Here is a 27772-nt window from a genome sequence, read left to right as displayed (position 1 = left end):
ACGGGTGTGCTAGGCCGGAAAGGATGAGTGGGAGAGGAGACGGCTGGCCTGCCACTCAGGTCGGAGGCTGACCGCGAGTGACCACAAGGCAATACTCGGTTCTGGCTCCAGCCCCTGAGAGCCCGCTCCTCGCGTGGATTTCTGAGAGCCAGGTGAGATTAGAAATGATTGTGTCCCAGCCCACGGGGACAGCCGATGGCCTTCAGAGCTGGGGAAACCTGGGGTGGGGCCCTGGCCTAACCCAAGGACCCCCGCTACAGAAGGAAGCCTAAAATAGGTGGATCAAAAACTCTTATCTCCCAAAGAACCAGCACAAAAACGTCTGGGGACGTGGCTCAGTGGAGAGCACCTGCCCAGCAAGCACTGGGTCCTGAGTTCCAACCCCAGCAACACGCTCCCTGCCTCCCCAAGGGGAGTCCCCCCACCCCCGCCCACCCCCGCGGTAGCTCAGCGGTGGATGGGCCGCGCTGCGGGGCCTCTGGGAGTCACTCACGCATGTGTGCAAAGTGAAATGTAGGGAACAGCCTGGTCCGCAGGCCACTGCCCAGTGAGGCCTCCACCCCATCTCGCCGCCTGAGTCCTTGGGAGTTCAGGGGGACCTGCCCGGGGGCGGGGGCATGGCATAAATCCAGAGGTGATGGGAGAGGAGTCTCCCCTCTGGACAGAGGTGAGGGAAGCCCCAAATAGGGCCCGCGGCCTCTCGGCTGGGCAGGGGAGGGGGCCACTGGACCATGCAGGGCGTCAGTGCCCGGAGAGGCCTCTGTGTTCTCTAGGGCCCAGGCTCGGGCTTTACCCAGCCTGCCCCGCAGCGACCGGCCCTGTGGAAGAGGAGGCCTGAAGGATTCGGTGTGGGGTGAAGGCATTTGAGCCGGTCAGCGGGAGGTCACCACAGGGCAGCCAGTCTTCCTCCAAGCCCCTAGGCAAACCTTCCCAGCAAACAAACGGCCCCTTGAGCTTCCACCCCAGCCCCATTGTGACATCGGCGGCTGAGCCAGCCCTAAAGGGGCTGTGCGGCCTCATTCCCTTAGCCCAGGTCCCCCCCGCCCCCCGCCGCCTCCCTGCCCCCCGCCCCAGCCTCCAGCCCAGTACACCGCCATGATCCTGCTCTTAGTCCTGCAGCTCGCGGCCCAAGCCCTGGGGGAAGATGTCGGTACGTGGACTTCTCTCCCACTGGCCAGAGCAGCTGCCCCAGGCGGGGCTGGGCAGGACAGCTGCCCTTCCTCTCATCCTGTCATCCAGTCCGTGGTGAGCATTAGGGAGGAGAGTGGACGCGAGCTCCTGAGGCCAGAGCAGGGAGCACTGTCCTCGGGCAGGGCCAGAGCAGGGAGCACTGTCCTCGGGCAGGGCCAGAGCAGGGAGCACTGTCCTTGGGCAGGGCCAGCCGTGGCCTGTGTGCTTCTCTGTTCCCAGCTGTCTGCAGTAGACCACCCTCCAGGAGTCAGTCTGGCCTCTAGAAGGTTCTGGCACTTTTAATTGGTTGTGGGGCTTGAACTCGGGGCCTCGAGGCTGGCGCTCTACCACTTTGAGCCACGGCGCCGCCTGCCGTTTGTCCTGGTGGCTACTTGAAGATAAGGGGCTCATGGACGTCCCTGCCGGGGCTGGTTTCAAACCACGATCCCCAGAGCTAAGCCTCCTAAGTACCTAGGATCGCAGGTGCGAGCGGCCCGCGCCTGGCTGCCTCCGACACTTCCCTGCCTCCTTCGGGAACTGTAAGGGAAAGCGCCATTTTGGCATCAGCTGATTCATTACAATTCCGAAGATCCTGTGCGTGTGTGCTAGCACTGGGGCTTGAACTCAGGGCCTTTCACCCTTGGTTAGCCTTTTCACTCAAGGTTGGTTCTCGACCACTTACGCCATACATGCCCTTCCCGCTCTCTGCTGGTTTATGGTAGGTAAGAGCCTCACCGACGTGTCTTCCGGATCAGGCTCTGAACCACCGTCTTTGCGTCTCAGCCTCTTGAGTAGCTTGGATCGTCGGCATGCGTTACCGGCGCCCGCCCGGGAGGGGCGGCGGTATTGGCAGAACCTGTGGCCTGACGGGTGCGTGTCTTCCCTTCTCGCTCTTCCGTTCCAGCGGGATGTGGCGAGAGGCCCGTTTTCGAGGGGCGAACCCGGTATTCCAGGATCGTCGGGGGGCTGGAGGCTGAGGTGGGGGAGTTTCCGTGGCAGGTAAGCATCCAGGCGAGAAACCAGCACCTGTGCGGCGGCTCCATCCTCAGCGCCTGGTGGGTCCTCACGGCCGCGCACTGCGTGAACTCTCAGGACGTCTTGTGAGTACCCAGGGCCTGGGCTTCCGGGGACCGGGGCGCCCCGGCCCCCAGCCACACCCGAGGGCAGAGCTCCCTCAGGAGGCTGGGGCTCTGACACAGGTGACCCGAGGTGGCCAGCGCTGACGCTGCCGTCCTCCCAGCCCACGACGCCGGCTCCGCCCGCACCAGCACGCCCGGCGGAGTCTCCCTCTCCTGGGCACTCACGTGTCCCTCGAGGAAGTCCCCCCGCCCATTGGGCCCTCCCCCTTCCACACCCCCCCCACTCCTTCTTGAATTTTCTCTCCGCTCCATGGACCATTTACTGATCCCTAACATGCACCCGACGCTCCACTAAGGCCGCCCTAGCAGACATTGAGATCTGAGTGCCTTTATCTTATAAATAAGGAAACCGGGTCACATGGAATGACGTGGCCCGCTCCCCCTGCCTGCCTTCTACAGAGGGGGCAGAACTGAAATCCCAGCCCCAGCTTCTGTGCGTTCTGCCCCCCTCACCCCAGGAAAGCCTCCTGGGACTCAGGAAAGGCTGATTTCGCGTCGTCATGTTTCACTAAGGGTTTACGTTTTGTGTGAAAACACAGACTATGATCCCTAAACGAGAAGCTCTGTGTTAAACGGTTGCTTTAAAATGGGCTTTTCTCCAAAGTGCATCTTGGTGTCCTTGCTGAGTGAGGGTCAAGGGGTGGCGGCAGTGTGGGTTTATCTTGGGGGGCTCTACTCGATGCCACTGGTCTGTGTGTCTGACTCTGTGCCCATCAGGCACAGTGGTCCACGCCTGTGGCCACGGCTGCCGGGAGGCCGGCTGTGGGTAGATGGACCCACGTGTGCCAGCACTGAGCTCTCTCGGCCCTGCCCCACCCCACGGGGACCCCAGGGGCACAGGCCAGCGCCCCGCTGCCTTGCCATCCTTCCTTATTCCGTAAGTCCTCTCCCTGAGCTGCGGGCACACCAGGACCGGTCCGGTCTGAAGGCCCCTAGGACGGCACGGGGCTTGGGGTTTTCACGCAGCGACCTCTGGCCCCCGGCTGACCTCCCCTGTCCCCCAGCCCGGTCGAGCTGAGCGTCGTCCTGGGGACCAACGACCTAACGAGCCAGTCCACGGGAGCCAAGCAGATCGCCAGCATCATCCTTCACAAGGACTTCAGGAGAGACACCATGGACAACGACATCGCCCTGCTGCTGCTCGCCTCGCCCATCCGGTTCAGTGAGGTGGCCGTGCCCATCTGCCTGCCCCCACAGCCGCCCCCCGACACCTGGCACCAGTGCTGGGTCGCAGGGTGGGGCCAGACCAAGTCAGGTAGGCCGTGCCCCCGGCCTGGCGAGGACAGACCTGGAGGATGGGGAGGAGGGAGGGAGGGAGGGAGGGAGGGGCGGACCTAAGGAGGGCCCTGCGGTGCCCTCCGCCCTCACCCAGCGGTGTCCCCCGGCTCCCAGGGTACCAGTCCCCCCGCCAGGCCTCCCATGGGGCCGAGGGCCACCAGCGGCTCCTGGAAACAAGGCTTTGCCTGTCAGGTTGTCATTGTGCCAAGCTAGGAGAAAGAGAGTGAGGCCGAAAGGAAGAATGAGCACCCCCAAACCCGAGCAAGCCAAGGCAACCACGGGGGGGGGGGGGCACACCCAGGGAGGAGGGTGGAACGAGGCTCTGGTACCAACACACTGTGCTGGGGGGGGGACCGGGGGGGGAGAAGCTCGTGAGGAGGAGGCGGAGGGGGGCGGGCAGGGTGAAACCTCGCACTGAGGGGGGAGCATTTGATTTTGATGTGATCAGGGTTGGTGACAAGGACAGCCATCCAGACAAGAAGAAAAGTCCCGGTCCCCGGAGGTCCCGGCCTCCAGCCCCCTACTGCGGCCATGCAGCCGTGCCCCGGGACACGGGGCTGCAACACCACTTCCCACAGTCCCCTGCGAGCAGCCGCAGCAGACAGACAAGCGGCCGGCCGGGAAACGGTCTCCGCGCGGAGTCCGCAGGGCTGGCCGGGGCGGCGGAGCGCTGGCTTCTAAAAGAACGGAATGGCTCCGGCAGGGGGGAATGCCGGGAAAGTGTGGGCGACAGGTGGAGAGGCGTGGTCTGTCTTGATGGCGGCCGGGGACAGGAAGGACGGCCAGAACGTCTCTCACGTGCTCGCTGTCTCTCTCTGTGTCAGATGACAAAGCTTCGATGGCTGCCAAGCTGCTCAAAGTGCCCATGGTCATTGAGGACTGGACGACGTGTGTGGCCATGTTCCCCAAGCTCACCAGAAACATGCTGTGTGCCGGCTATGAGAACACCAGCTACGATGCCTGCCAGGTAACCGCGAGGCAGGGCCGTCCCCTCTCCTCTAGGAGAGTCTGGACGTGGGGCGGGGCAGGGGGGCGGGCAGAGCTTCCCTCTCGGGGTGCCACGGGACTCGGGACTCAGCACCCTTACCGAAACACGCCTTGTGTTCTTTAAGAACACTCAGTAACAGGGCTCCACCTGCGTTTTCAACTTCTGGGATTTAGTAGAGAAAAGAAAAAGGACACTGCTGGCCCACGCTTGTCATCCTAGCTACTCAGGAGGCTGAGATCTGAGCACTGCGGTTCAAAGCCAGCCCAGGCAGGAAAGCCTGTAAGACTTCTAATCTCCAATGAACCAGTAAAAATCTGGAAGTGGAGGTATGGCACAGTGGTAGAGCACCAGCCTTGAGTGAAAGAGCCGTGCCCTGCGTTCAAACCCCAGGACTGGTACAAAGGAAGGAAGGAAGAAAGAAGGGAGGGAGGGAGGGAGGGAGGGAGGGAGGGAGGGAGGGAGGGAGGGAGGGAGGGAGGGAAGGAGAAAGGAAAAGGAAGGAAGGAAGGAAGGAAGGAAGGAAGGAAGGAAGGAAAAAGCCAAGGAGGATTTGAGAGCCGTACAAGGAGCCGGGTTTCATTCATTCACTTAGCAGCCTGGCTCCAGCAGAGCAGCCCGGAGTCCTTGGATGAGGCCAGACTCCTCGTCTTTCAGCCAGCAGGCAGCTGGGCCAATAACCAGAATTTAGGGAGCTTCTATGAAATCAAAGCTTAGTTCCATCGGTCCTCTGTAATAAAATGAACACTTTAAAAAAACAGAAAAGGAAAACACTTTAAATTGCTCCCTAGAAAATAGAGAGTTCTTGCCTCCAGGGACGCATGAATGGATTGGGTTTGGGTTGGAAGGGTAAAATGCTCTCTTTCCCCTGTGCCCGGTGAAGGAGAGGCTGGTCATGCACAGAGTGACCTGTTGTTGCTTAAGGTGAAATGATGGGTCATTTTCCCAGGTAGACTGTGGCGGGGATGTGGGGGAGATGGGGGGGGGGACATGTCTGGGCCATTGATGCAGAAGAGCAAGGATCTCTGAGGGAAGCCCCGTGTCCCAGAATCTCATTGTCTCGGCGCTGCGTTTAGAGATGGAAAACGCGTCCTCAAAACTCTGCTTGGCGGGTGGGAAAGCAGGGCTGGCTCTTGGCAGCCTCCCCCACATCACCCTGCGGCCACTGTTGAGTTCCGCACACTCAGCCATTATGTACGATGGACCGCACGCGAGTTTGTTCTCCCCATGAGCGGAGAGAAATGGCGTTCGGGATGTGCGTGACGTGCCCGCAGCCCAGCGCCGGGCCGTGCCGGGTGCCTGACTAGAATCGAGGTCCTCATGTACCCAGCCTGGACCGGACGGGGCTGTGTGTTGCTCATCCCACAGATGTCCGCAAACGGAGCCTGGCTTCCAGCCAGAGCCCTCGGGAGAAAGCCCCCTTCTGTGCCCCCCTTTCTTTCCCGCCTCTTCCTTGTGTTCCAGGGAGAGGCTCTGCCGTGGGGAGGCCTGGTCTCCTCCCTCCACCCGGGGCCCGCCCTCCCCCCCGGGTGCCACGCGCAGGAACGGGCCGGGTGCGGCCTCCCTGCCCCCCTCCGCTGACCTGTGCTCTCCGCCCGCAGGGCGACAGCGGGGGGCCCCTGGTGTGCGCGGCGGAGCCCGGGGGCACGTGGTACCAGGTGGGGATCATCAGCTGGGGCCGGAGCTGCGGGCAGAAGGACACCCCCGGGGTGTACACCCTGCTGGCCAACTACAACCCCTGGATCCACACCCTGGCCCGGATGGAAGGCAAGCCCCTGGACACCAAGACAAAGATCACCCTGGCCGAGCCGGAGCCCAAGCGGAAGCGCGCCCAGGCCTCGGGGGGCGCCGGGGCCCGCAGCCCCCCGCGCCGCCCGCCGCTCCGCCTCCTGCCCCCCCTGCTGCTCGCGCGCATCGCCGCGTGGGAATAAAGTGGCGCTGGCCTCCACCCGCTGCGCCCTCCGTGATCTGGGTCGGGGGGGGGGGGGGGCTGAGGGCGACGGCCGGGCGAGGGCAAGGGGCGCAGGCGGGGGGCGGAGGGGACCGCCCGGCAGACCTGCGCCCACTCGGGCCTCTCCCCGCGCGCTCGACAAAGAGCAGAACGCAGGGCCGCCAGGAGTCCCGTCGCCAGGCGTGGCTGCGTGGGGGTCAGCGGGAGTGACGCCGGACGCGCGGAGGGGACCGGGGTCCGTCCCGGGGCCCTCCTTCCGGGGGAGACGCCGTCGTCCTGCCTGGATGCGCAGCTGACACCTGCCGCGGGTCCTCCCGCCGTCTCTCGACCCGGCAGCCTCTCCTCCGTCCGCCCGTCCTTCCCAGCCGCCTCCCCTCCTCCGCGCTCCCGTTCCTCTCGCGTGTCACACCGGGCCGCTGGGCTCCCTCCTCGGCTGCTTCGGCACACGTGGCTCTGGCAGTGTCACCGGAGCCCGCGGCAGTGAGCCCGGCGCCGCCTCCTCTCCCCGGCGAGGGGTTTCCGTCCTCTCCTCGTTCGCCCTCCGCCTCCTGTCCTTCCCTGCGCAGACCCCGTGTGTAGTTCCCCGCCCCGTGTGGCCCCACGCGGGAGTCATTCTGTGTGCGTCCTCGGCTGGGACTTCCTGTCCCTCACAACCCGATTCCCTTTTCCTCAACAGAACCTGCTGCCTTTTCCTTCCTCGCCGGCTGCCCCGGGGCTGTGTGCTAGGCAGCAGGCAGGGGCAGCGGCAGCGGGAATGAATTTCCAAGGTGCTACAGGGAAGCTGGGGGGGGGGGGGGGATGGAGGTGATCGCGTGTGACCACTGTTACGCATTTCAAACATATACAACGTATACTGAATTAGAAGTGAGTGGGGTCCCGGGAAGACCTGAGCATGGATACCGGTGCCTCACTGCCCTGGGCTCCAGAGGAAGAGGGCGTTGTCTAGGTGCTGCCCTGAGAACTCGCCTGGCCTGACTTTGCTGTCATAGATGGGGCACCCTTAGGTCCCCATGAAGCCCTCCAAGCAATGGCTCCCCGTTTCTGTGCTCGTCCCTTCGTGAGCGGGGGAAGCAGTTTGTGGAGGTCCCTGTTCTAGTATCTTCCTGGGTGATCCCAACCTTCATTCCCAAGGAGCAGGGTCTCTGGGCAGCGGCGGGGCACCGGCTTGTATTGGAATGCGGACCCCGGTGTCCCCAGGCCTCGGGGTGACTCGTAAGTCGCTGTGGGATCGAGACCCAGCACACTTCGGCCTGATCTGTTGCGGTGAGTGAGGGCGATGCACTAAGCCTCTTGGTGCCCGGCCTGGGACAGCACCGTCGGCGCGGGGACACGAGAGCAGGCCCGCTAAAGGGCATTTTCCACCTCCAGTTCCCGCCTTGTGCGCATGAACAGGCCGCCCTTCCCGTGGTCCCCAGACTGCCCGGGGGCACAGCCACACTCTGGACAGTTACCGGCACCGATGGAGAACTTGGCAAAGTGAACCGGCCTTCCTTCAGGCCCCAAGAGGAAACCCAGAGAGGGAGCAGACTGGCCCGCGTGTGCGTGTACTTCCTGGCAGGGGCCACCAGGTGGCAGAAGGGGTCCAGGCAGGACCAGGGGCCTCTGGGCAGCCAGAGGGAGAGATCCCGGGGTTCACGCTGTCATTGCTCGCCAGGCTGGGATCTGAGGATCGTGGTCCAGAGCCAGCTTGAGCACGAAAGCTCACGAAACCCTTCTGATTAACCCCCACCCCCCACCCCCCAAATCCAGAACTGTCGCCACGGCTCACGTGGTAGAGAATCGGCCTGGAGTGAAGAAGGTAAGGAGAGCACCCAGGCCCCGGGCTCAAGCCCCAATACCTGTCCCCCCAAAACCAGCGGCCAGCAGTCCTGGACCCCCCTCCTGCTGCATTTGGTGAGAGTGACTCACAGGAAGGACGAGGCAAAAGGGAGACCGCTCCACCAGGAAACAGAAAAGGCCGGACCGAGGCCCTGATACCATCCCGGGGCTGCAGTTCCAACCCTGGAGGGAGAAGGCCTAACCTCTCCCTAGCCTTCCTCCAGTGAGACGGTGGAGGGAGGTCCCAGACCCCAGACGTTCCGCTCAGCTCTGCACCCCACCTCAGAGTCAGGACGGGCAGCGGTTCCCCACCTGCCGGCCCCTCCCCCGCCAGCCCCCAGGAGCACGCCTGAGGAGCACCCCTGTCTCCCCAAACCCGGGCTGCCCCCCCCCCGGGGCGCACGATCAGCGTTTGTAGTGCACACGCTCGCTCCCCCAGAGAAAATGGCTCCTCGTTCAGCTGGAGTGACGACCGCGCAATCTTCTTCCACAGCGGGCCCGCGTGTGCGCGCACCTCTGTATGGAGGGGGGAAGATGGGAGACGGCCTGGGCCCGTGGTCCAGTCTTCTGTCACGTTCAGGTAGCTCTCAGTGTTCCCGAGAAGACCTTTCCTGTCCTAACAGCCAAAATGGCTCCCGCGTTCCCCCAGAGCCCCTTCGGCTGCCACCGCATCTTCCCACGTCAGAGCAGGCTCTGTGGCTCCCCTAAGAGGGAGCGAGAGCACCCCCAAGCCCCCTTCCTTCTGGGCAGGCAGTGGAAGGATATCCTTTAAAAGCCATCTGTGCTCAACAAGCTGCAAAGGTCACGACTCCAAGCTGAAGGTCACAGGGGCCGGAAGCAATCCGCATGCAGGACTGGTGCGGCTCCTGCTTCCCTTGACTGCGTTCTGCTGAGACATTGGGGCCCCACGGTGGACCGGTGCTCGGCTCTGAGATCCACACTCATGCACTCACTCAGATCCACACTCGTGCACACACTCAGCTCCACACTCATGCACACACTCAGATCCACACTCATTCACTCACTCAGATACACACTCATGCATTCATTCACTCAGATCCACACTCATGCACTCACTCAGATCCACACTCATGCACTCAGATCCACACTCATGCACTCAGATCCACACTCATGCATTCTCAGATCCACACTCATGCACTCAGATCCACACTCATGCACTCACTCAGATCCACACTCATGCACTCACTCAGATCCACACTCATGCACTCAGATCCACACTCATGCACACACTCAGATCCACACTCGTTCACTCACTCAGATCCACACTCATGCATTCACTCAGATACACACTCATGCACTCAGATCCACACTCATGCACTCACTCAGATCCACACTCATGTACTCACTCAGATCCACACTCATGCACACACTCAGATCCACACTCATGCACTCACTCAGATCCACACTTGTTCACTCAGATCCACACTCATGCATTCACTCAGATCCACACTCATACACTCAGATCCACACTCATGCACTCACTCAGATCCACACTCATGCACTCAGATCCACACTCGTGCACTCACTCAGATCCACACTCATGCACTCACTCAGATCCACACTCATCCACTCAGATCCACACTCATGCATTCTCAGATCCACACTCATGCACTCAGATCCACACTCATCCACTCAGATCCACACTCATGCACTCACTCAGATCCACACTCATGCACTCACTCAGATCCACACTTGTTCACTCAGATCCACACTCATTCACTCAGATCCACACTCATGCACTCACTCAGATCCACACTCATGCACTCAGATCCACACTTATGCACTCACTCAGATCCACACTCATGCACTCAGATCCACACTTATGCACTCACTCAGATCCACACTCATGCACTCAGATCCACACTCATGCACACACTCAGATCCACACTCATGCACTCACTCAGATCCACACTCATGCACTCAGATCCACACTCATGCATTCACTCAGATACACACTCATGCACTCAGATCCACATTCGTGCACTCACTCAGATCCACACTCGTGCACTCACTCAGATCCACACTCATTCACTCAGATCCACACTCATGCACTCACTCAGATCCACACTCATGCACTCAGATCCACACTCATTCACTCAGATCCACACTCATGCACTCACTCAGATCCACACTCATGCACTCACTCAGATCCACACTCATGCACTCAGATCCACACATGCATTCACTCAGATACACACTCATGCACTCAGATCCACATTCGTGCACTCACTCAGATCCACACTCATGCACTCAGATCCACACTCATGCACTCACTCAGATCCACACTCATGCACTCAGATCCACACTCATGCACACACTCAGATCCACACTCGTTCACTCACTCAGATCCACACTCATGCACTCAGATCCACACTCATGCATTCACTCAGATACACACTCATGCACTCAGATCCACACTCGTGCACTCACTCAGATCCACACTCATTCACTCAGATCCACACTCATTCACTCAGATCCACACTCATGCACTCACTCAGATCCACACTCATGCACACACTCAGATCCACACTCATGCACACACTCAGATCCACACTCATTCACTCACTCAGATCCACACTTGTTCACTCAGATCCACACTCATGCATTCACTCAGGTACACACTGATGCACTCAGATCCACACTCATGCACTCACTCAGATCCACACTCATGCACTCACTCAGATCCACACTCGTGCACTCACTCAGATCCACACTCATTCACCACTCGGGGCCCGCGGGACGGGTGGCAGGTGAGTTCTCTTGCATGCGTGAGGGGCGACAGGCAGCGAGTGGTGACACTGGACACCGCCGAGTTGCGCTCTGGGGACAGGCTGGCCTGGGTCACCTTGTCTCCTCACCCCGGCGGCGCTGACCACTGGGCCAACCGGGAGCTGCCCACCCGTCGAGCCCGGGGCCAGGGGCTCCAATCCCGACCCCGCCACCATCGGCAGCCCTGGAATATTCCAGCTCCTCTCCATCCCCTCCCCCGCCCTCCCCACGGACACTGGCCTCTTCCCTGGGGTAAAGCCCAGCCGGTGCCCTCCCTGCTGCCCGTGGTCCCTGCGCGTAGCTCATCCCGGTGCTCTGCCCGGGCAGCCCCTCCCGCAGGAGCACTGTGTGCAGAGTCCCCGACCGACCGGGGCTCGCCAAAGGCCGAGGGGACAACCAAAGCAAACAACACAATTCCCCCGCCTCCCCCCACCCCAGCGGGCACAAAGGAGCAGGCGCGTGGGAAAAGGGAAGCCCCTGGCAGGGGGGTCTGGGGGCGCGCCTCATTGTTCTCCCTCCCCACTCCCCCAGCCTGCACTGACAATCCCAGCTCCGGGCCCTGAGAACCAAGCCTCCCGGCAGATGCCCCGGCCGGCAGCGGTTCCCACAGGGGGAGGAAGTGAGGGACAGGGACAGGGAGGCCGGGGCCCAGGGGACAGGCCCGGAGAGGACCCGGCTCTGGGGAGGAAAGGGGCATTGTGAGCCCTTGTTTACTGGCCGTCCCCCTCCCCCCCCCCCGCCCGCATTGTTGTGGAGTCAGCCCATTCATGCTTTTATTTGGGGGTGGTTGGAGTGTGCTTCCAGCCCGGCCCCCCCCCTGGCTCGCTTTCAGCATTGTCACCCGGATAAAAGGCAAGATATCCTTCCTTTCCCCCCACCAGAGTCCACTTCCTATGCAGCCGGACAGTCCCTGGAAAAGCAAAAGGGAAAACGGGGTGCCCCGCGCCCAGCCCCCGCCACCGTCATCCAGCAGCCTGAGAGCCCCGGCCCCGATCTTCCTGGAGTTTGGAAGTCCGGGAGGGAGTGGGGAAGAAGGGTTTGGGGATCAGAGATTTCGACTCTAGAGGCAGGTGGGTGCCCGGTGAAAGGGCAGGCTCTCCGCAGCCCCAGTGTGGCTCATAGGCTCCCAAATAAACAGGGATTGCCAGGGGTTGTCCAGAGGGGCTGTGAGCATGGAAAAGTCCGGATGTTACCGGAAAGCAAAGATGTTGAGTGGACCTGGGGGCTCGGCCCGCAGGAGTCTGGGGACCGTGACAAGCTCCCAGAACATCAGAGCCATTTGTTCCGAGAAGCTCAGGGGCAAGACCTCGAGAGTCGGGTGGATGTCCCCCATGTTGGAAGGACACGTGCCCCAGGAGAGCGGCGAGTTCGGGTCACCAGGAGGGGCCGTGCCCGCCCGAAAGAGCAGCCCCCCCCCCGCCCCCCCGCCGGGAGTCTCTTCAGTACAGCCCGCTGGCCCGCCATTCACGACAGTGACAGAAAGGACTTGACTGGGGGTGGGGTCTGCTTGGAGGAGGAGAGGGCACACCGGGAAGAGTGGCCCACCTGGGGCCTTGTGGGGCTGGGATTTCTGGGGGTTCGGGTGCACAGAAAGGCTGCTCACCTCCCTCTCAGAGGCCACACGAAGGCTTCGTACGAACCCCAGGCCTTCATAGGGGAGCCATGTTTGCTCCAGTCGCCTTCCCTCGTGTGTGTGTGTGTGTGTGTGTGTGCGTGCGTGCACGCGGGTGTGTGCGTGCGTGTGTGCGCCCACGTGCATCCTGGGTATTTGTGTGTGTGCATTCTCGTGTGCTGCGTGCAGCCGCGTGCTGGCTGGGGTGAGGAACAGGCCTGGCCTTGTGACTCAGATGACAAGGTCATTGCTAAGGTCGTGGCGACGACACGCCAGGCCCCAGGAGCGGGGCGGGCAGGGCTCTCCCCCCCCCCACCCCCCCACCCCCCACCCCCCGGCTTCCCTGTGCCTGCCAGGCCTCCTACCCCTCACGCTGGGCCGCGTGGCAGAAGCCCCTGGCGTAGTGACAGGAGGGATGTGAGACATCAAGGCTCTTCTAGAACATTCCTCCACACCGTGCCTGGGTCCTGCATGCAGCCCCACGCTGTCAGTGGGGCAGGGAGCGACGTCCCCGCCATGTGGTTCGGCTGGACAAGCCATTTTGCTGTGGGGTGACTGTGGGCACAGTGAACCTCTGGATCCCACGGTCCCGATCCGCTAAGGCCGGCGACGACGAAGGACAGCTCCTCCCCTCCGCACTTGACACAGAGCGAGGGGGAGCCGCGGGGAGCCGCCACCCCGCCTCCTCTCGGCCCGGCCGCAGGGTCTCTGGGTTCAGTGTCCCCTCCCCAGGCTGGCTCCCTTCCCACCCACCAGGCCCGAGACTGACCGGAAGTCGAGGTTGCTGTATAATTTGTTTTCCATTTCTAGCGACCGCCCCCGCCCCCCCCCCCCAATCTAGCAAAACTCCAGATCAAGGCTAAGGAGTCTGGGAAGGTGGGCCGGGTCCATTTCAGAAGCCAAGGCGACCCAGGGGGCCACAGAGCATCTCCTCCGGGTGATCGCCATGAGGAGCTCAGGGGTGTGACCCATCTCCCTCCTCTCTGACACCTGCTGGGACGGTTGGAGTAAGTCTCCCTTGCTGTCTACGCCAGAATCAAAGGAAGAATTTCTTCCGCAGGTAATGAGATCAGACAGAACCTAAGCGAATATGGGCTTCGCGCGTCCTCCTAGCCACGGGTGCTTGCTTAGGAGTTCTACTGAAACCACCAATAACAACAGACCATGGCATGGAAGACCGAGGTGGCCGGAGCCCCATCTAGAGGGGCGGGGGCCCTCCCTGTCTTCTGCACTGCTGTCGGCCTCTCGAGGTCATGGCGCGCGGGCCAAGGGTCGGTGTGTGTAGGTATCCTTGGCCCTGGAGCTCCGGGGACTGCGATGGGCAGGAGCCGCCCGCATAGGGCTGGTGGGGCTGTCTCCAATGGAGGCTCCCCTCCTCGGGTCACATTGGGAGCATTTAAGAACTGAGGGACCCCCGGGGGGACTGGTTCACTCCTTCATTGACAGCTGGGAACGAAGCCCTTGAGCAAAGTCCCTCACCTTGTGCTGTTCCGGGAGAGGCGGGGACCCAGGCCACATCAGAATCTAGATCTGGAACTTGGGGGCGGGGGGGGGGAGGGGGAAGGGGCCACCCTCTCAGTTGGAGATGCCAGGGGGTCCCGATGAAAGGGTCCTGCAGACCCCAGGCAGTTGTTTTTCCGGTGATTTCTCGGAGCTGGGAGTGGGTGGGAGGAAAAAATAAGAAGCCGCCGTGGCTCCGTGGGGGAATGCAATTTTTAAAAATAAGTCTCGGGGCCGATGTGTTTAATGCCCACCCCCAGGGGAATCCTTGGCCCCTAAGGCGGGAGCACAATGGCCTTTCTTGTTATGAATGAGCGTGAGGTGCCAGCAGAGGAAATAGGAAGCCCCCAATGGAGGCTGAATGGACCTGTGAACAGGGATAATAAAAGTTGTCCTGGATTTCCGTGACCACCAGGTGCTTCCGCCGGGACTTCCATTCATTCAGGCGTGGGGACAGCCGCTACGGCCAACCTTCCGCCACTCGACCCCAGCCCCTTGCCCCTTGCCCCTGACCCCACCTCGGCCACTCGAGATCGCAGGGCCTGCGCTTCGGAGCCTCAGGGATGGACTCAAGACTTTGTGGTGGAGAACAGGAGCTGGCAAGGGGACGGGGAGAAGGGACCAGAGGACAGGTCCCCTCGGGAGTCTCACCCCTCGTTCTAGAGGACCAGCTCATGAGAGGCAAGCCAGGCAGCACTGAGAACAACGATTCGTCGTCATCCCAGCAGTGGGGACAGGAGCCTGGACTCTGCCCCCAGCTTGTCCTGTGGCCGGGACCATGTCTCTCTCGTCACCAACAGATCCTTCCGCTCCCATAGGAGGAGGGGAGCCGGGGTGCTCACCCCGCGTCCTTTACGATCCGAACCCGCCTGCTAACTCAGGACCGACCCTCGCTGGAGGGCTCGGGAGGCTTCTGCCCGAATGCCCGCAAAGGCCGGGCGGATCTCACAGGAGGGCGGGCACTGCAGTGGGCGTGGCCACCGTGCCGTCCACCGAGATCGGGGGCGTGTCGCCGTAGGGTGTGCCACGTAGACCCGCACGAGGGCCGTCTCGTCGTCTGGTGCTGGGAGCTGTTGGGACCCGACGTCGGTGCTGGGTTTTAACCGCGTTCACCCCGCAGGTTCTCAGCCGCGCGGCCCCTGTGTGGGAAGACTTGGTCACCTTCTCTGGAGGTTGAAATAGATCACACGCGCCATAGCTCTCTACACGGATGGTGGTTTGCAATGCACGCTAGAGGTCTTGGGTTAAGCCAAGTCGGTCCTTCAGCATCACCACGGCAAGGGGAAGAAACCCCCAACCGTGAGTCCCCAAACCTCACCACCTCCACACCCGACCTGTCTCCATTCTTTCTTCTGGAGTGGCCAGGGAGTCATCCAGTCGGTCTTCCCCCCACCCCCCTTTATTGTCAAAGTGAATGACAGAGGGTTACAGTTTCATATGTAAGTCAATGAGTACATTTCTTGTTCAACTTGTTACCTCCTCCCTCATTCCCCTCCTTCCCCTCCCCCTTCCCCTCTCCCGCCCTGAGTTGTACCGTTGTTTACACCGAATGGTTTTGTAAGTATTGCTTTTGGAATCGTTTGCCTTTTTGTCCTTCGTCTCTCGATTTTGGTATTCCCTTTCCCTTTCCTAAGTCAAATACACGTATATACGGTATCCAGGGTACTAAGATGAGATTCAGTGATAGCGGGGGTAAAACCACAGGAAGGGAGTACGAGAGAGAGAGAAAGAAGGTATGGTTTCACATAAGCACTTGACTGCAGTCCTCTTGCTGAAATTCAGAGTGCAAATTGCAACTCAGGACAGCCTATCTAAGGCCCTGGGTAAGCACTGGAGTTGTCCACTGGGCCATGAAGATGGAGATGACGACAATGAGGCATGGTGAGTGGCTTCAGAGCACAGGGCTATGTACTCTTCACAGCCGATGTTTGCTTTCTGTCCACTAGGACTATAGGAAGCAGATGACTTGTATAGGCAAGAAACTTGTAGCTTGCTATCCGTGTGGTTTGAAAAGGCTCTGGACCATAAGGCTAAAGTTGCTGTGTAGTAGAGTAGGAGAAAGTGTCAAGCTGGGTGGGATCATGACACCAGCGCTCATTGGCTGGGTGGGATCATAAGGTAGCTGCTCATTGGCTGGGTAGGATCATTAGACAGCCGCTCATTGGCTGGGTGGGATCACAAGCAGCTGCTCATTGGCTGGGTGGTTCTAGCCAAGTGTACAGAGCCCTTCCCCTGTGACCCTCAGTCCCCTCACCTGCAAAGCCTTTTGCATTCCTCCTGTGTCCTTAATGACTTGTTCTACACTGCCCAGGGCCCTCAGGGCCACTGCCCCTTCTAGGAGCCACACAATGGAGGATGCTCTGATGCCACCCTTTGTCTGGAGGAAAAGAAGCCAGAGCAGAAAGCAGACTGCCTCGGAACTCCAAGTGCATGTTTCTGTCTGCTCTGGGTCTTACGCCAGCACCCTTCAGGGAAACTGTCCTTCCCAGGAGGACCCAGGCCGCCCCCACTCGTCTCCTGCCGGCCTTCCTGGCACCCCTTCTACCTCATACAGCCAAAACACACCCCTCCCCGCGGTTTGCAAACTGAACTCAGACCCCACTTCGCAGAAGCTCCTGCAGATTCAAAGGAGCTCACACAGCCCGCGCGGGGCCCCGGGGCTTCCCGGCCTTAGATCTGCAGATCTGGGGTCCAGTGCGGGCTGAGGGCTTCACACCCTCCGAAGGGTGGGGATGGCGGGCGGGGAGAGCCGGGGGCCTGAGCTCATCGTGGAGGGTGCCGTGTGGAAGTCTGACTTGCCCATCGCGTGCTGCCAGGGCTCCCGGGAGTGAGGGGCTCCGTGGAAGATGAACGCCCTCCAGCCGAGCCACAGTGTTCCGGTGCCCGGGGCAGGAGGAGAGAGCCGGGGAGCAGAGGACGGAGCCTCCCCAGCAAGCACTGGGGTGGAGGCAGAGACGTCATTACACGGACCCAATCCTGGCTCCCCGCTGGACAGGGGTGAGGCAGACTCAGTGGGGACTGGCCGGGCTCACCTGCCCCGCTCTGCTTCCGTCCCCTTTCCGGCTCTCTCTCTCTCTCTGCTTACCTCTCTCTGCACCCTACTTAAATCCTCTGTAACAGCCATCAAAATGGCCACCTCTAGGCGTCTTGCTTATGATTTATTCACTGTTCCACTTTCTGCTGCTGCTTCCTAGAAAGTTCCGTGACGGCACCACCCTTGGGTTCGTCTTGTTTCCAGAGCCTGGAAGGAGACCATCTGGCGCTCCAATGAAGCTGTGGCTGAAGAAATAAATCCTCACGACCATCCCCAAGTTAGAGTGAAGGAAGGGAGGTTCAGAAAGGTTGAACTCTTTACCCATGATGGGCAGCTAGACCTTGGGTGCGGGGACCCCGTGGTTGAACCCCGGTGTGCACCGGGGGGGATTTTCCTCATTGTCTTCTCTGGAGAGTGAGTCTCCAGCTCCTCCTGGGAGCTCCTGTGAACGGCCGTTCTCTTGTGAATGGCCCTTCGCCCCCCTCCCCCGGCCCTTTCCTCAGTTAAACAATGGAAGGCCCACCTGGGTCATCGAAGGGCCACAGTTCATCCTTCGTGTGGGACTGGGACCCGCCTGGGCTGCCAGCTGTGGTCCCCACCGCGAGGGATGGGACGCGGTCCTAGAGGACTGCCGTTCTCCTGGGGTCCCACTCTGGGGTCTCCCCAGCTCCACCCTACACAAAGCCCGGGGCTTGAAATGATGCGTGCCCCTGCTGTGCCAATCGTGGAAATAACCACCCACGCCTGGCGTGGTTGCCGCTGGACCGAGCCCAAGTGGGGGGAGAGTGGGGGGGGGATGCGTCACAGTTAGCAGATTGCACTGTACCAGGGGCGGGGCGGGGGGGCGGTGTCTCCAGGGGGTGGAGCGTCCGCCCTCTCCCTAGGCAGGTGGGGGAGACGGGGAGCAGCTCCGGAACCTCACCGTGAGTCATAGGAGCCGCCCACGGGGGGGGCCTCACAGAGTCGGGGGGTGGGGTGAATGGGAAGATCTTTGCTTCCAGAGTCCCACAGGCCTGGCAGAAGGTGGTCCGGGGTGGGGGGCCGTCACCCTGGAAAGGCACCCCACCCCACAGTGCCCGGGGCTCTGGGTCTGCAGGACAGTGTGGGCGCTGAGGGGCGGCTGCCGGGGAGGCGCCGGTGCGGGGGCCCTGCAGGCCCGACAGGCCTCCGCCCGAGGCCCAGGCCCGGTGGGAGCAGCCCTGCGTGTCAGAAAGCATGGGGGGGGGGCTGGATGGGGTGCTGCTGGCATCAGACAGGGTAGATCTTCCTCTGCCTCCAGGAGGGGGGCCTGCAGAACAAGCTAAGGAACCCGAACCCCCACTCTTGTGTCCTGAATTAGAAGGGATCTCAGGGCCCCGGGGTCCCGGTGTGGATTCTGGAAAGCCCGAGAGCCCGCCCTTCGTCCCAGCGGCATCCTTGCACGCCCCTCGGCAGATCTGTGCGGCACACACGTGAACTTGGTGCGCTGGGTTCCCTCCCCTTCCCACCACCGCCACCACCACGCTGTTGAGGCCAAGAAAGCAGGGCTGGGCAGAAAAGGTTACCAAGCTCCGGCCCCGAGAGAGGGCGGAGAGAGGGCTGCGGACCAGCCGGCGGCATCTCCTCTGCGGGGCCAGGCCTGGCCTCGGGCCTGCTGAGAGCCGGGCCCCAGCAGCCAGCGGGGCACGAGAGGCCGGCGCGGAGCGTGGGGCCGCCGGAGCCCAGGAACCTGGGGATCGAGGAAGATGATGGGAGACCCCGCGGGCTTCCACGTCTGCCCCTGATTCTCTTCTGACTCAAGATGCAGAGACGCCTCGGTGAGCTGTCACTGCCCCCCGAGGAGCCCTCCCGAGACAGCGTGTCAGCACTGGGCGCGGCCCGGCAGGCCCTGGGTCCCCGGGAGTCTCGGCTGGCCGCGGGAGGCCAGGCAGAAGGGACCTGAGAGACAGCGAGCAGGGCGGCAGACGCGTGGGGCTCCTGGCTGGGCGAGGCTGGAGGGGAGGGAGAGAGCAGGGGCGGGTGTCACCCTGCCCCGGGGCAGGAGCTAGGTGCCCCCACTTCCAAGCCAAGGCCGGTGTGACCTTGACAGCGTCCGTGTGACCTTGACAGAGTCCCCGGGTCACCCGTTTCCGGTCAGTTCTTCTGCTTGGCCACGCCTTCATTATTCAGTGAACATCATCCCATCTCTCCACACCGGCCTCGGAGCCCGTGACTGCCACAGGGAGAAAGAGGTGCTGGGGACTCAGTGGGCAAGGCTAAAGGAGCCAGCGTGAGATAGAGAGAAGATGGCAGATGATAGAGCCATCCATCGATCCATCGATGCATAGATGATAGAAGACAAATGCTAGAAAGGAGACAATGATGCAGATAGATAGACGGATAGAAGCTACAGATAGATAGACAGATAGACAGACAGACAATAGATAGAAGATATAGATAGAAGATAGATGGACAGGAGCTGGAGAGATGATGGATGGTAGAGGTGCCTTCTGTCTCTGCGCCCTGTTTCCCGTCTGGACAGATCTCTAAGGTCCTAGCTCACCTGCGCTGGGTAAACTCAAGCTGTGTTGTATCCCTTGGCTTCTGGAATTCCATGCTTCAGGCCAGCACTAACTCTCTCTGTTCCACCCACTGACCTCCAGAGCCTCCTCGCTCCTCGTCAGCCTCCTCTCACCTGCCAGGCTCCGAGCTGTGGCTCTCGGCCATGACAGCACCCCTACACCACCCTCTGCCTGCAAAGGTCTTGTCTGTTCTCTCAGAGAAGAAAGCCACGGGCCTCCAGTAGGTCTCCCCTGAAGGTCCATCTACCCCTATGGGCTCTCCTGAGGCATTCATTCATTTATAATGAACCCCAACTTGAGTTTCACCCCAAAAGTCAAATTGTGGGCACTTCTTTCCAGACAGAGATTGGGTGGAAAAGACCTTGAAGGTCAGGACACATGTGTGCCCCGCCATGCTTGTAGCAGGAGCTCTGAGGAGCTGACGCCCAGGCAGGGACCTGAAGGTAGCCACACCCTCCCCTCTGATTGACAGGCCTTTGAGTCCTCGGTCCAAAATCAGGGCGGGTCAAAACAGCACCGGTCCCCACTCGGGCTTGCAGGTCACCCAGAGAGCCAGGCATGGCTTCCAGTGGGCAGACCCATAAACAGCCCTAGGCTGGGTGCTTGCCCCCCTCTCCCCGCCCCCCCCAGGGCTGCCAGCACAGCCCCGGGTACCCTGAATGGGGATTGTTACAGGATGGCTTGCTCTGCACACCGCTGAATTGCTTGGGCCTGGGCCAGCCACTTCCCCAAGCAATGCCCTCTTGGCCATTGTGTCAATTATGGCTGATGTTATCTTGCTTGTTTATCCAGTTGCCGTATAGATTGACTCTCTGAATGTCAGGGCTTGGCTGTTTCCATAACAGGAAGCTGCTTGCTGTCTTACTGTACTCAGAAACTCCAGTCCACACAATAGAAACCCAGCAAAACCCTAAACACACCATTTGCCGGGGAGTCTCATTCAATCCAGCTCTTATTGTTTCATTTATAGTCTGAATCCTGTATTTACAGTCGGAGGCGTGTGTGTGAGTGTGTGTGTGTGTATGTGTGTGTGTAACAAGGTCAAGCTTGCCTTTTCACTTTCCATGCCCCTCACCCAAATCTCAGCATGAGTTAGGGGGCCAGGGTCCCCCAGACAGAATTGAAGCTAGAGATGGGGGTGGAGGGACACAAACAAGCCCCGGTCCCTGGGGAGCTGCCGCCTCCTCCTCCTCCTCCTCCTCCTCCTCCTCTTCCTCCTCCCCCTCCCCCTCCTCCTCCTCCACATGCCCTGCCGGTTGGAGGAAACCAGAATTTCTGTTTGTCCACCAAGGCAGTCAGACAGTAGAACAAAATGCAGCGGGCGCGTGGAGACCTGGCGCCAAGCCCCCGTGGAGGACGCGGAGGATCAAAGGGAGCCGCGGGGCTGCGCTTGCTGCCTGTCACCAGTGTTTGTTATCTTCACATGGGAGGTGGGGCCCCGCTGGTGGTGGTGGGGGGGGGGAATGTCAAGAAGCCCCCTAGGCACTTGGGTATATTGTTTGAATTCCCTTTTCACTTCGTCTGGCTCTTGCTCCCACCCTCCACTGGTCCAGGAGCTGCGAGGACTCCACGGTGGATCCAAGAGTCTGCACTCCAAGGGGAGCTGGTGCCTTCGGGGCGTGCCTGGCCAGTGGTTAGAGCTGCCAGGCCGGCCCAGGCCACAGGGCCCAGCACAGGCAGGTGCCTGAGCTCCTGCCGACTTACAGTGCCCCTGCCCCACAGCCCCTTTGGATAAGTCCACGTGGAACACGAGGCTTGGAGCCACACCGAAGCTGCCTCGAAGCCCTGGAAGTATAAACACGTGTGGGGTTTTTGGTGATCTTTTGTGTTTGTTTGTTTGTTTTTTTGGTGGTATTAAGGTTTGAACTCGGGGCCTCGAACTTGCTATAGGTAGAGGCTCTACCATTTGAGTCATATTTGCAGCCCTTTTCTACACTTTACAATTTTTCAAACAAGGTCGTGCGTGTGTGTCTAGGCAGGCCTGGACTGTGATCCGCCTATTTATGCTTGCTGCATGGCTAGGATTACAGGTACACCGCCATGCCCAGATTTTTTTTATCGGTGGCGATGAGAGCTTGTAAGCTCCTTGTCTCAACTGGCCTTGAACTGAGTTCCCCTTGACCTTCCCTGTGCAGTAGCTGATTGAATTTAGGCATTCTCACCTGGTGTAAACAATTAAGCCAGGGGCCCAACTCATCACATCGTACGTAATGATTAAGTGGGCAGGTGTGCCTTCCTTCCATAGACACAAGAGGCTCTTACTATTGCTCCTGAATTACCCACCAAGTGTGAATATTCCTGTATCCTGAGACCGGTAGAATTCGAATTCTTTATCACCTAATGCTTAAGTCTAAGTACAGTTATCTCTCAGTAAGCACAGAAAGTAGGTTCCAAGTCCTTGGATGACACGGTTCCCGCAGCATTTACATACCACCTCCGCACATCCTCCGGTCTGCTTTAAGTCCTCTCTCCATGACTTACGACACGCGGCACAGTGTGAGCACGCTGGCTGTCATACCCTCTTGCTTAGGAAACCACGCCAAGCACAGTGTCTGTATGCTCACGGTAGGCTGGAGTTGGTGCTCTGCAGCGGGTTGAATCCTGGGCTCACGGATGTGGGAGACTGGCCTTGGGTGATTGGCTGAAGGTGCCTGGTGCCTTCTGGAACACCCTACCACCTTCCCCCCCCCCCCCCCCCCCCCTTGGTCCTCATACACTGGAGTGTTTCTAGGAAAGCGGCATTGCCCGGTGGGCGGTAGTACGTGTTATCTAGCAGTAGAGGGCGCTAGTCACCTAAAATCCATGAGTTGTCATCTAACTAACTGGTTCTCCGGTCTCTTTCAAGCCACGTTCAAACCAGCACAGAAGACCCCGGGGACGGGGGTGGGGCGGGGGAGGGGGGGAGACTACGGACATGACTCCCTGCGAAGAAACCCTTGTACCAGCCTGCACCCATTGTGTCACGTTTCCTCTGTTCCACTGACTTTGAACCTGGCTTCACAGATGAGATGCCTTCCCTCTATTATTCTTGTGTACTGGGCATGGGCTGCCACACAGATGTCTCTACAGCGGGGGACGGGGGGGGGGGGGAAGGGTAGGACCGGGCCGTACCAATGCGTATTACTTCAACCTTGGCAAAGATTACACTTCATATTGTCCGGGACTTCAGGATCGAGATAGATCTTACAAACCGCAGAGAAAAGGCATCTGATTCCTTATTGGTCTTGCTGGCTTGCAGACTGGTTTCTACAAAACATAGGCTGCGACCCGAGTCACTACGTACTTCTTGGTGACGCTTCTTGGAGAAGGGAGCCCCCGGGAAGTGGTCTGGGTCTGCCCAGAACGAGCCTGCTAACAGCCCGAGGGCTCCCCCTCCCCACCCCCCCCAGGAACTGGGGCACTGTGTGGGGCCCCGTGTGGGGCTTCAGAGGGGAGATGAGGGGCTTCTGGAGCCTGCCATGGTGTCGCTCTGAAAACATGGCTACATTTGTGTGCATCACAACAAGGTTATTCGTGTTGAGCTTTGGCCTCGGTGTACATGGCGGAGGGTGGAGGGGCTCAGTTCCCGAGGTTCAGCCCTGGGACCTTTTGTTCCTAGAAAAGCAGGTCCCCAGGGACACACTTGTGTGAAATTGGTCAACGTAAGAAAATTGGTCACAGCTGCGTTACGACTGTCGTTGGCCTCCATTATACTTGCCCCACCATTAGGTGGCACCGGAGAGGTTTCAGTGCGCTTGCCCCATGCCAAGGTGGTACCAGAGAGGCTGAGAGCTTTTTGTAGGATCAGGCTAAGGGAATGTGGCGTGGTAGATTTAAACTTCGTGTGTGTGCGTGCGTGCGTGCGTGTGCACACGCACACTCCTTTTGTTGAGTATCAAGTTTTGCTTACTGTATGGGGTAGCAATAAATCCCAGCTGCATCCCAGGAACTTAACAGAGGAAGAAATAGGCCAGAAAGCGGGCATTTCCTGGGGGCATTTCCTGTGGGCTTGGGCACTGGAGTCATCATCGAGCGGAAGAGGAGATCCGAACGCTGCGGAGCCACGCTCCTGCCCGAACCTTTTCTCTTCCCAGCTTCGGATGCTGCTCTGTGGCGTTTTCAAAGCCCAGGGTGGGTGATGGGAGGGCAGGTGGCCAGACGCACAGGCGGGGGGGGGGGGTGCGACCCCGTCCTCGTGGCGGGTACACATTCCAACTCCTAGGGTGCACAGAACTGAGAGTAGGCCCCAGCGCACGTGATGGCGTGGGCAGCTGGGGACGTACCCGCGGAGGTTCACCTCTGGGCAGGCGGCCATGGCGGAGCGGGAGGGGGCTACGCGGGGACTTTCGTCACGGCTTTCTGTTGTGACACGACAGCTGTCCTGGCTAATGGAGCCTGTTTCAGAACACGCCATCTGTCCTGGCCTGTTTACCCATTCCAGACACCGGCTCACACACATCCACGCACTGACGCTCACACACATTCACGCACTGACGCTCACACACATCCACGCACTGACGCTGTGGCTACACTCGCGCCCCCCCCCTTGCGATTCTGCTGCCTTTCTCTGGTGAGAAAATGGTGCCTATGGCTTCCCACATTGCGTCCCCTGTGGGACGGACGGGCTCCTCCTCGTTACCCTGCAGTGGTTTCTTCGCTGGGGGCTGGGATGACCGGCCTCTCCGTGGTCACTCGGCGGTGTCTTGACGTCAAGCGAGCGCATCACCCGGAGCGCACGTTTGCCACATCGGCGGGAGAGGGGGACGCACACCAGCCACCGGCTCCGGCGCTCACCGCGGTTCCGTGAGCAATGACTTCCTGCCCTGGGGAGGCGAGGCTCCTGACCCCCCTCCTGGCCGTCCAGCCTGGGGCTTCTGCCCTCTGAAAGACTTGAGAGAAATGACCTCAAGATTTGTGTGATTTAAAAAAAAAAAAAAGGCTTCTAGAAGTTTCTCCTTCTCGAATACAAAGCGAGTGAACTTGTAGATGTTTTTCTCTGGGTTCCTGCGTGACCGGGAGGAGGTACACGGGGACCCTCAGCAATAGTCACGACGGCGAACCCGTCTTCGTCGAGTACTGCGACTCTGATTCCCCGGGACACACCCCAGATCCAGTCCCGGGGACCGAAGGAGACGCTGCCATGCGTTCACGCACCAGCAGGGGGCGGGGCACCCCTTCCTCAGGGGGAGGGCGCCCACCAGGCCAGCCCGTCCCGTTGCCCACCCCAACCTTCCTCCATCCCTGGAGAGCCACCCTCCCGCCCGCCCCCGAAAGCCTCCCCAGGGACGCTGCAGGGACGGGGACCGGCCCGGGAAGACGCCTGCCGGGACCTGCAAAGCCCCCCCCGCCCCCCCCCCGCCACGCAGAGGCCCCCGATCGACCCCGCAGCTCCTGTGCCACAAACACCTCGGGGGAGCCGCTGGCTCGCGTGACCCAAAGCACCCTGAGTGAGAGCGTTCACACGCGCCTCCATGTCTTTACAGCTGCTGCCTCTACACCCCCAAGCTCTACTTGGGCTCTGGAACATTCCGGGGGGGGGGGGGAGAAGTGAGTTGGTCCTCTCTTCCCCCACGACCTCACGGCGCCCACTCCCAGGGGAGCCCTCGGTTGGCTTCAGGGCGGCCCCGGCCGCGCGTGGGGTGGGCGGTCCCCCCCCCCGCCGGCCCCCGGGGTGGGTGGGACGGTCCCATCCTCCCCGCCGTCCTCGGCCACCCCGATGGCCCACTCCCGGGTGCTGCGGACCCGCGGGAGCCGGGCGGCCGGGCCTCGGGCCTGCGTGGCGGGACACCTGGCGTCCACGGCCCGGGCGGCGGCCGCGGCAGCCGCCACGCTTTCCTGTGCAGCCGCTGAGCGTGGAGGATGCTGATAAGCGAACAATGGCGCGGAGGAAAAGTGAGTGCCGGCGCGGGGACAATGAGCGGCAGCGGGGACTCTCCCGGACCTGGGAATCGAGGAAGGGCGCTCTGGCTGAGGGGCGCCCGGCGCTCCGATGTGGGGGAGGGGGCGCCCTTCCTTCGGTCTCCCTCGTGGGGTGGGGCAGACAGAAAGCCCCTTGCAGCCTCCCCGGGGCAGGCCGGCAGGCAGGCAGGGAGGAGGGCAGGCACTCCCAGGGGGCCTTCACCCCCCTCCTGCTCCCCAAGGCCCCCAGGAGGCTCGGCACCCCAGGAGCAAGGCTAGTCCTTGGGGTGTGCCGAGGCCAGCAGACTCCGCCTTTGGGCTCAGCCCATCACGAGTTCAAGTTGCCCGGTGTCTGAGCGCCCCGTGGGTGCGGATTGTCCCCCGAGGGGCCGCCTGGGAGGAGTCAGCCCTGCCTGCTGGGGTGCTGCCACTGCGCCTGGGCTTGCTGGGCCCAAGTGGGGGGGGTCTGCAGCCACCCCTCCCTCGGGCATCGCCGGGATGTCTTCCAGGGGCTCGCGTAGCCTCCTGTCCACGTGAGGAGCCCTGGGGTGGGGGTGGGGGAACCGGGCCTGGCCGTTCACGGCCGAGCCCCACTTCCCACGGGCCAGGACTTGGCGCACTCCGTGAGGTGCAGACAATAGGAGAGGCACTGCAGACCGCGGAGGGGACGGGACGCCGGGAGGGGAAGGACAGCGGACGGTCCCCGAGAGCGCAGCCCGGAGGCCGCAGCCGGCTCGGGGAGCCACCGGGAGCACTTCTGATCCGAATCCAGCGTCGTGGAAGCCAGCCACGGCCACCGTCCCCGGGAGCCCCCCCCCCAGGCCGGAGCCAGCCGCCGCAGGGCCGTTTCCGGGGGCTTCTCAGCGTCAAGCAGGGGTGGACACAGGCCGACCCGCACGGCCCTCGCTCCCTGGCCCGGCGGGGGAGCGGATGCTGCCCTCGGCCACCCCGACGCTCGCCGGGCGTGCCTGCGCCCAGGGCCGGGCTCCTCCTGACAGCCAGGAGAGCCCCGCAGGCCGAGCCGGGGTGTGCCGAGCTGGGGTGCCGCCCTCTCCATGAGAGGAGATGAGCGAGAGGTCACCCCGCCTCTGTCCAACCACGAGGGCAGGAGGTCGAGGCGCAGCTGAACACGGAGCGTGCGGGTGCAGAGCGGAGCCCCTGGCTCTACCCAGCGGGCAGCCGACTCCTCCGCCCGCCTGGACGCCGCCCGCCTGGCCTCGGCTTCGTCGGCTACGGCAGCCTCGGCCTTCGCGGCTCGCTAGAGGACGAGGCGTCCCGAAGGCCCCGGGCCCAGGCTCTCGGCGTGCCGGTAGCTGGCGAGCGGCTCTCCCAGGGAGTCCGACGAGGTTGTGACAGCTCAGCGGTAAACCCCGAAACCTCAGGGCTATCACGGGGGGGGGGCGCTCACGCCGTCCCCTCCCCCCACGCCATCCAGGGCCTCCTACGGACTGTTTTGTCAGCACTTGGCTTGTGATCACAGAGGTGACACCAATTACTTGTGTCACGGCTTTCGGGGAAGACGGAGATGCATGGCGGCCGGCTCGGACCATCCATCACGTCCGGAGGGGACTCGGGGCCTGTCAGGGTGACAGGGAATTGAAGGGAGCCGGGGTCTCCCAGGACAGCCGGCTGGCAAAGTGCACTCTGTCATCAGAATTGATGCCTCCAAAGGAGCGTGGGCCAGGGGACGGGAAAGGGTCCGGGGCCATGCACCCCACCCCCATACCTGCCGCTGCCTCTCGTCTGAACCCCTTGTTCTGTTCCTCTCCCCATTGTGAGGTGCCGAACCCCAACAGCATCCATGGACGCCCTAAGCCAAATGAGCTGGTGCTGGCCTCTGCCCTGCCTGCCTTATTGATACGACCTCAGACCCACGTACAGAGGGTAAGCGGAGCCTCTGGGAGCTGGCCGACTGGCTATGCAGAGCGGGGTCGGCCGGCAAAGCAGGTGCCAGGGAAGGAACGATGGGGGGTCCCCACCCGCCACCCCTCCCTTTCCCGAGTGAGTGGAGGCCCCAGAATCTTCAGGAGATGCCGGGTGAAAGCCACCATTTCTCTACACGAAGCGTTATTGCCCGG

At 61.4% G+C, this 27772-nt stretch overlaps 1 protein-coding gene across 1 annotated transcript; it reads left to right on the top strand.

Moving 5' to 3' along the window:
- Window positions 1-1144: 1144 nt before the first annotated feature.
- Window positions 1145-6503, top strand: Prss55 (serine protease 55). The gene is made up of 6 exons (XM_048330976.1): window positions 1145-1245; window positions 1654-1709; window positions 2075-2270; window positions 3314-3564; window positions 4412-4554; window positions 6174-6503. Exons 1-6 carry the CDS (start codon window positions 1145-1147, stop codon window positions 6501-6503), a joined length of 1077 nt encoding a protein of 358 aa, XP_048186933.1.
- Window positions 6504-27772: the final 21269 nt, after the last annotated feature.

The sequence above is a fragment of the Perognathus longimembris genome, chromosome 21 (assembly GCF_023159225.1).
Source record: "Perognathus longimembris pacificus isolate PPM17 chromosome 21, ASM2315922v1, whole genome shotgun sequence".
Classification (NCBI taxonomy): Eukaryota; Metazoa; Chordata; class Mammalia; order Rodentia; family Heteromyidae; genus Perognathus; species Perognathus longimembris.
The sequence above is the reverse complement of the archived record's forward strand: the minus strand, read 5'-3'. Positions and strand labels throughout refer to the sequence as shown.

Bases quoted from the DNA above. Each gene is read 5' to 3' on its own strand.
- Prss55 (XM_048330976.1), top strand. From the start codon at position 1,145: ATGTCGGTACGTGGACTTCTCTCCCACTGGCCAGAGCAGCTGCCCCAG. The intron at 1,710-2,074 runs GTAAGGGAAAGC...CTTCCGTTCCAG, and splicing joins CCCTGCCTCCTTCGGGAACT to CGGGATGTGGCGAGAGGCCC. The intron at 3,565-4,411 runs GTAGGCCGTGCC...TCTCTGTGTCAG, and splicing joins GTGGGGCCAGACCAAGTCAG to ATGACAAAGCTTCGATGGCT.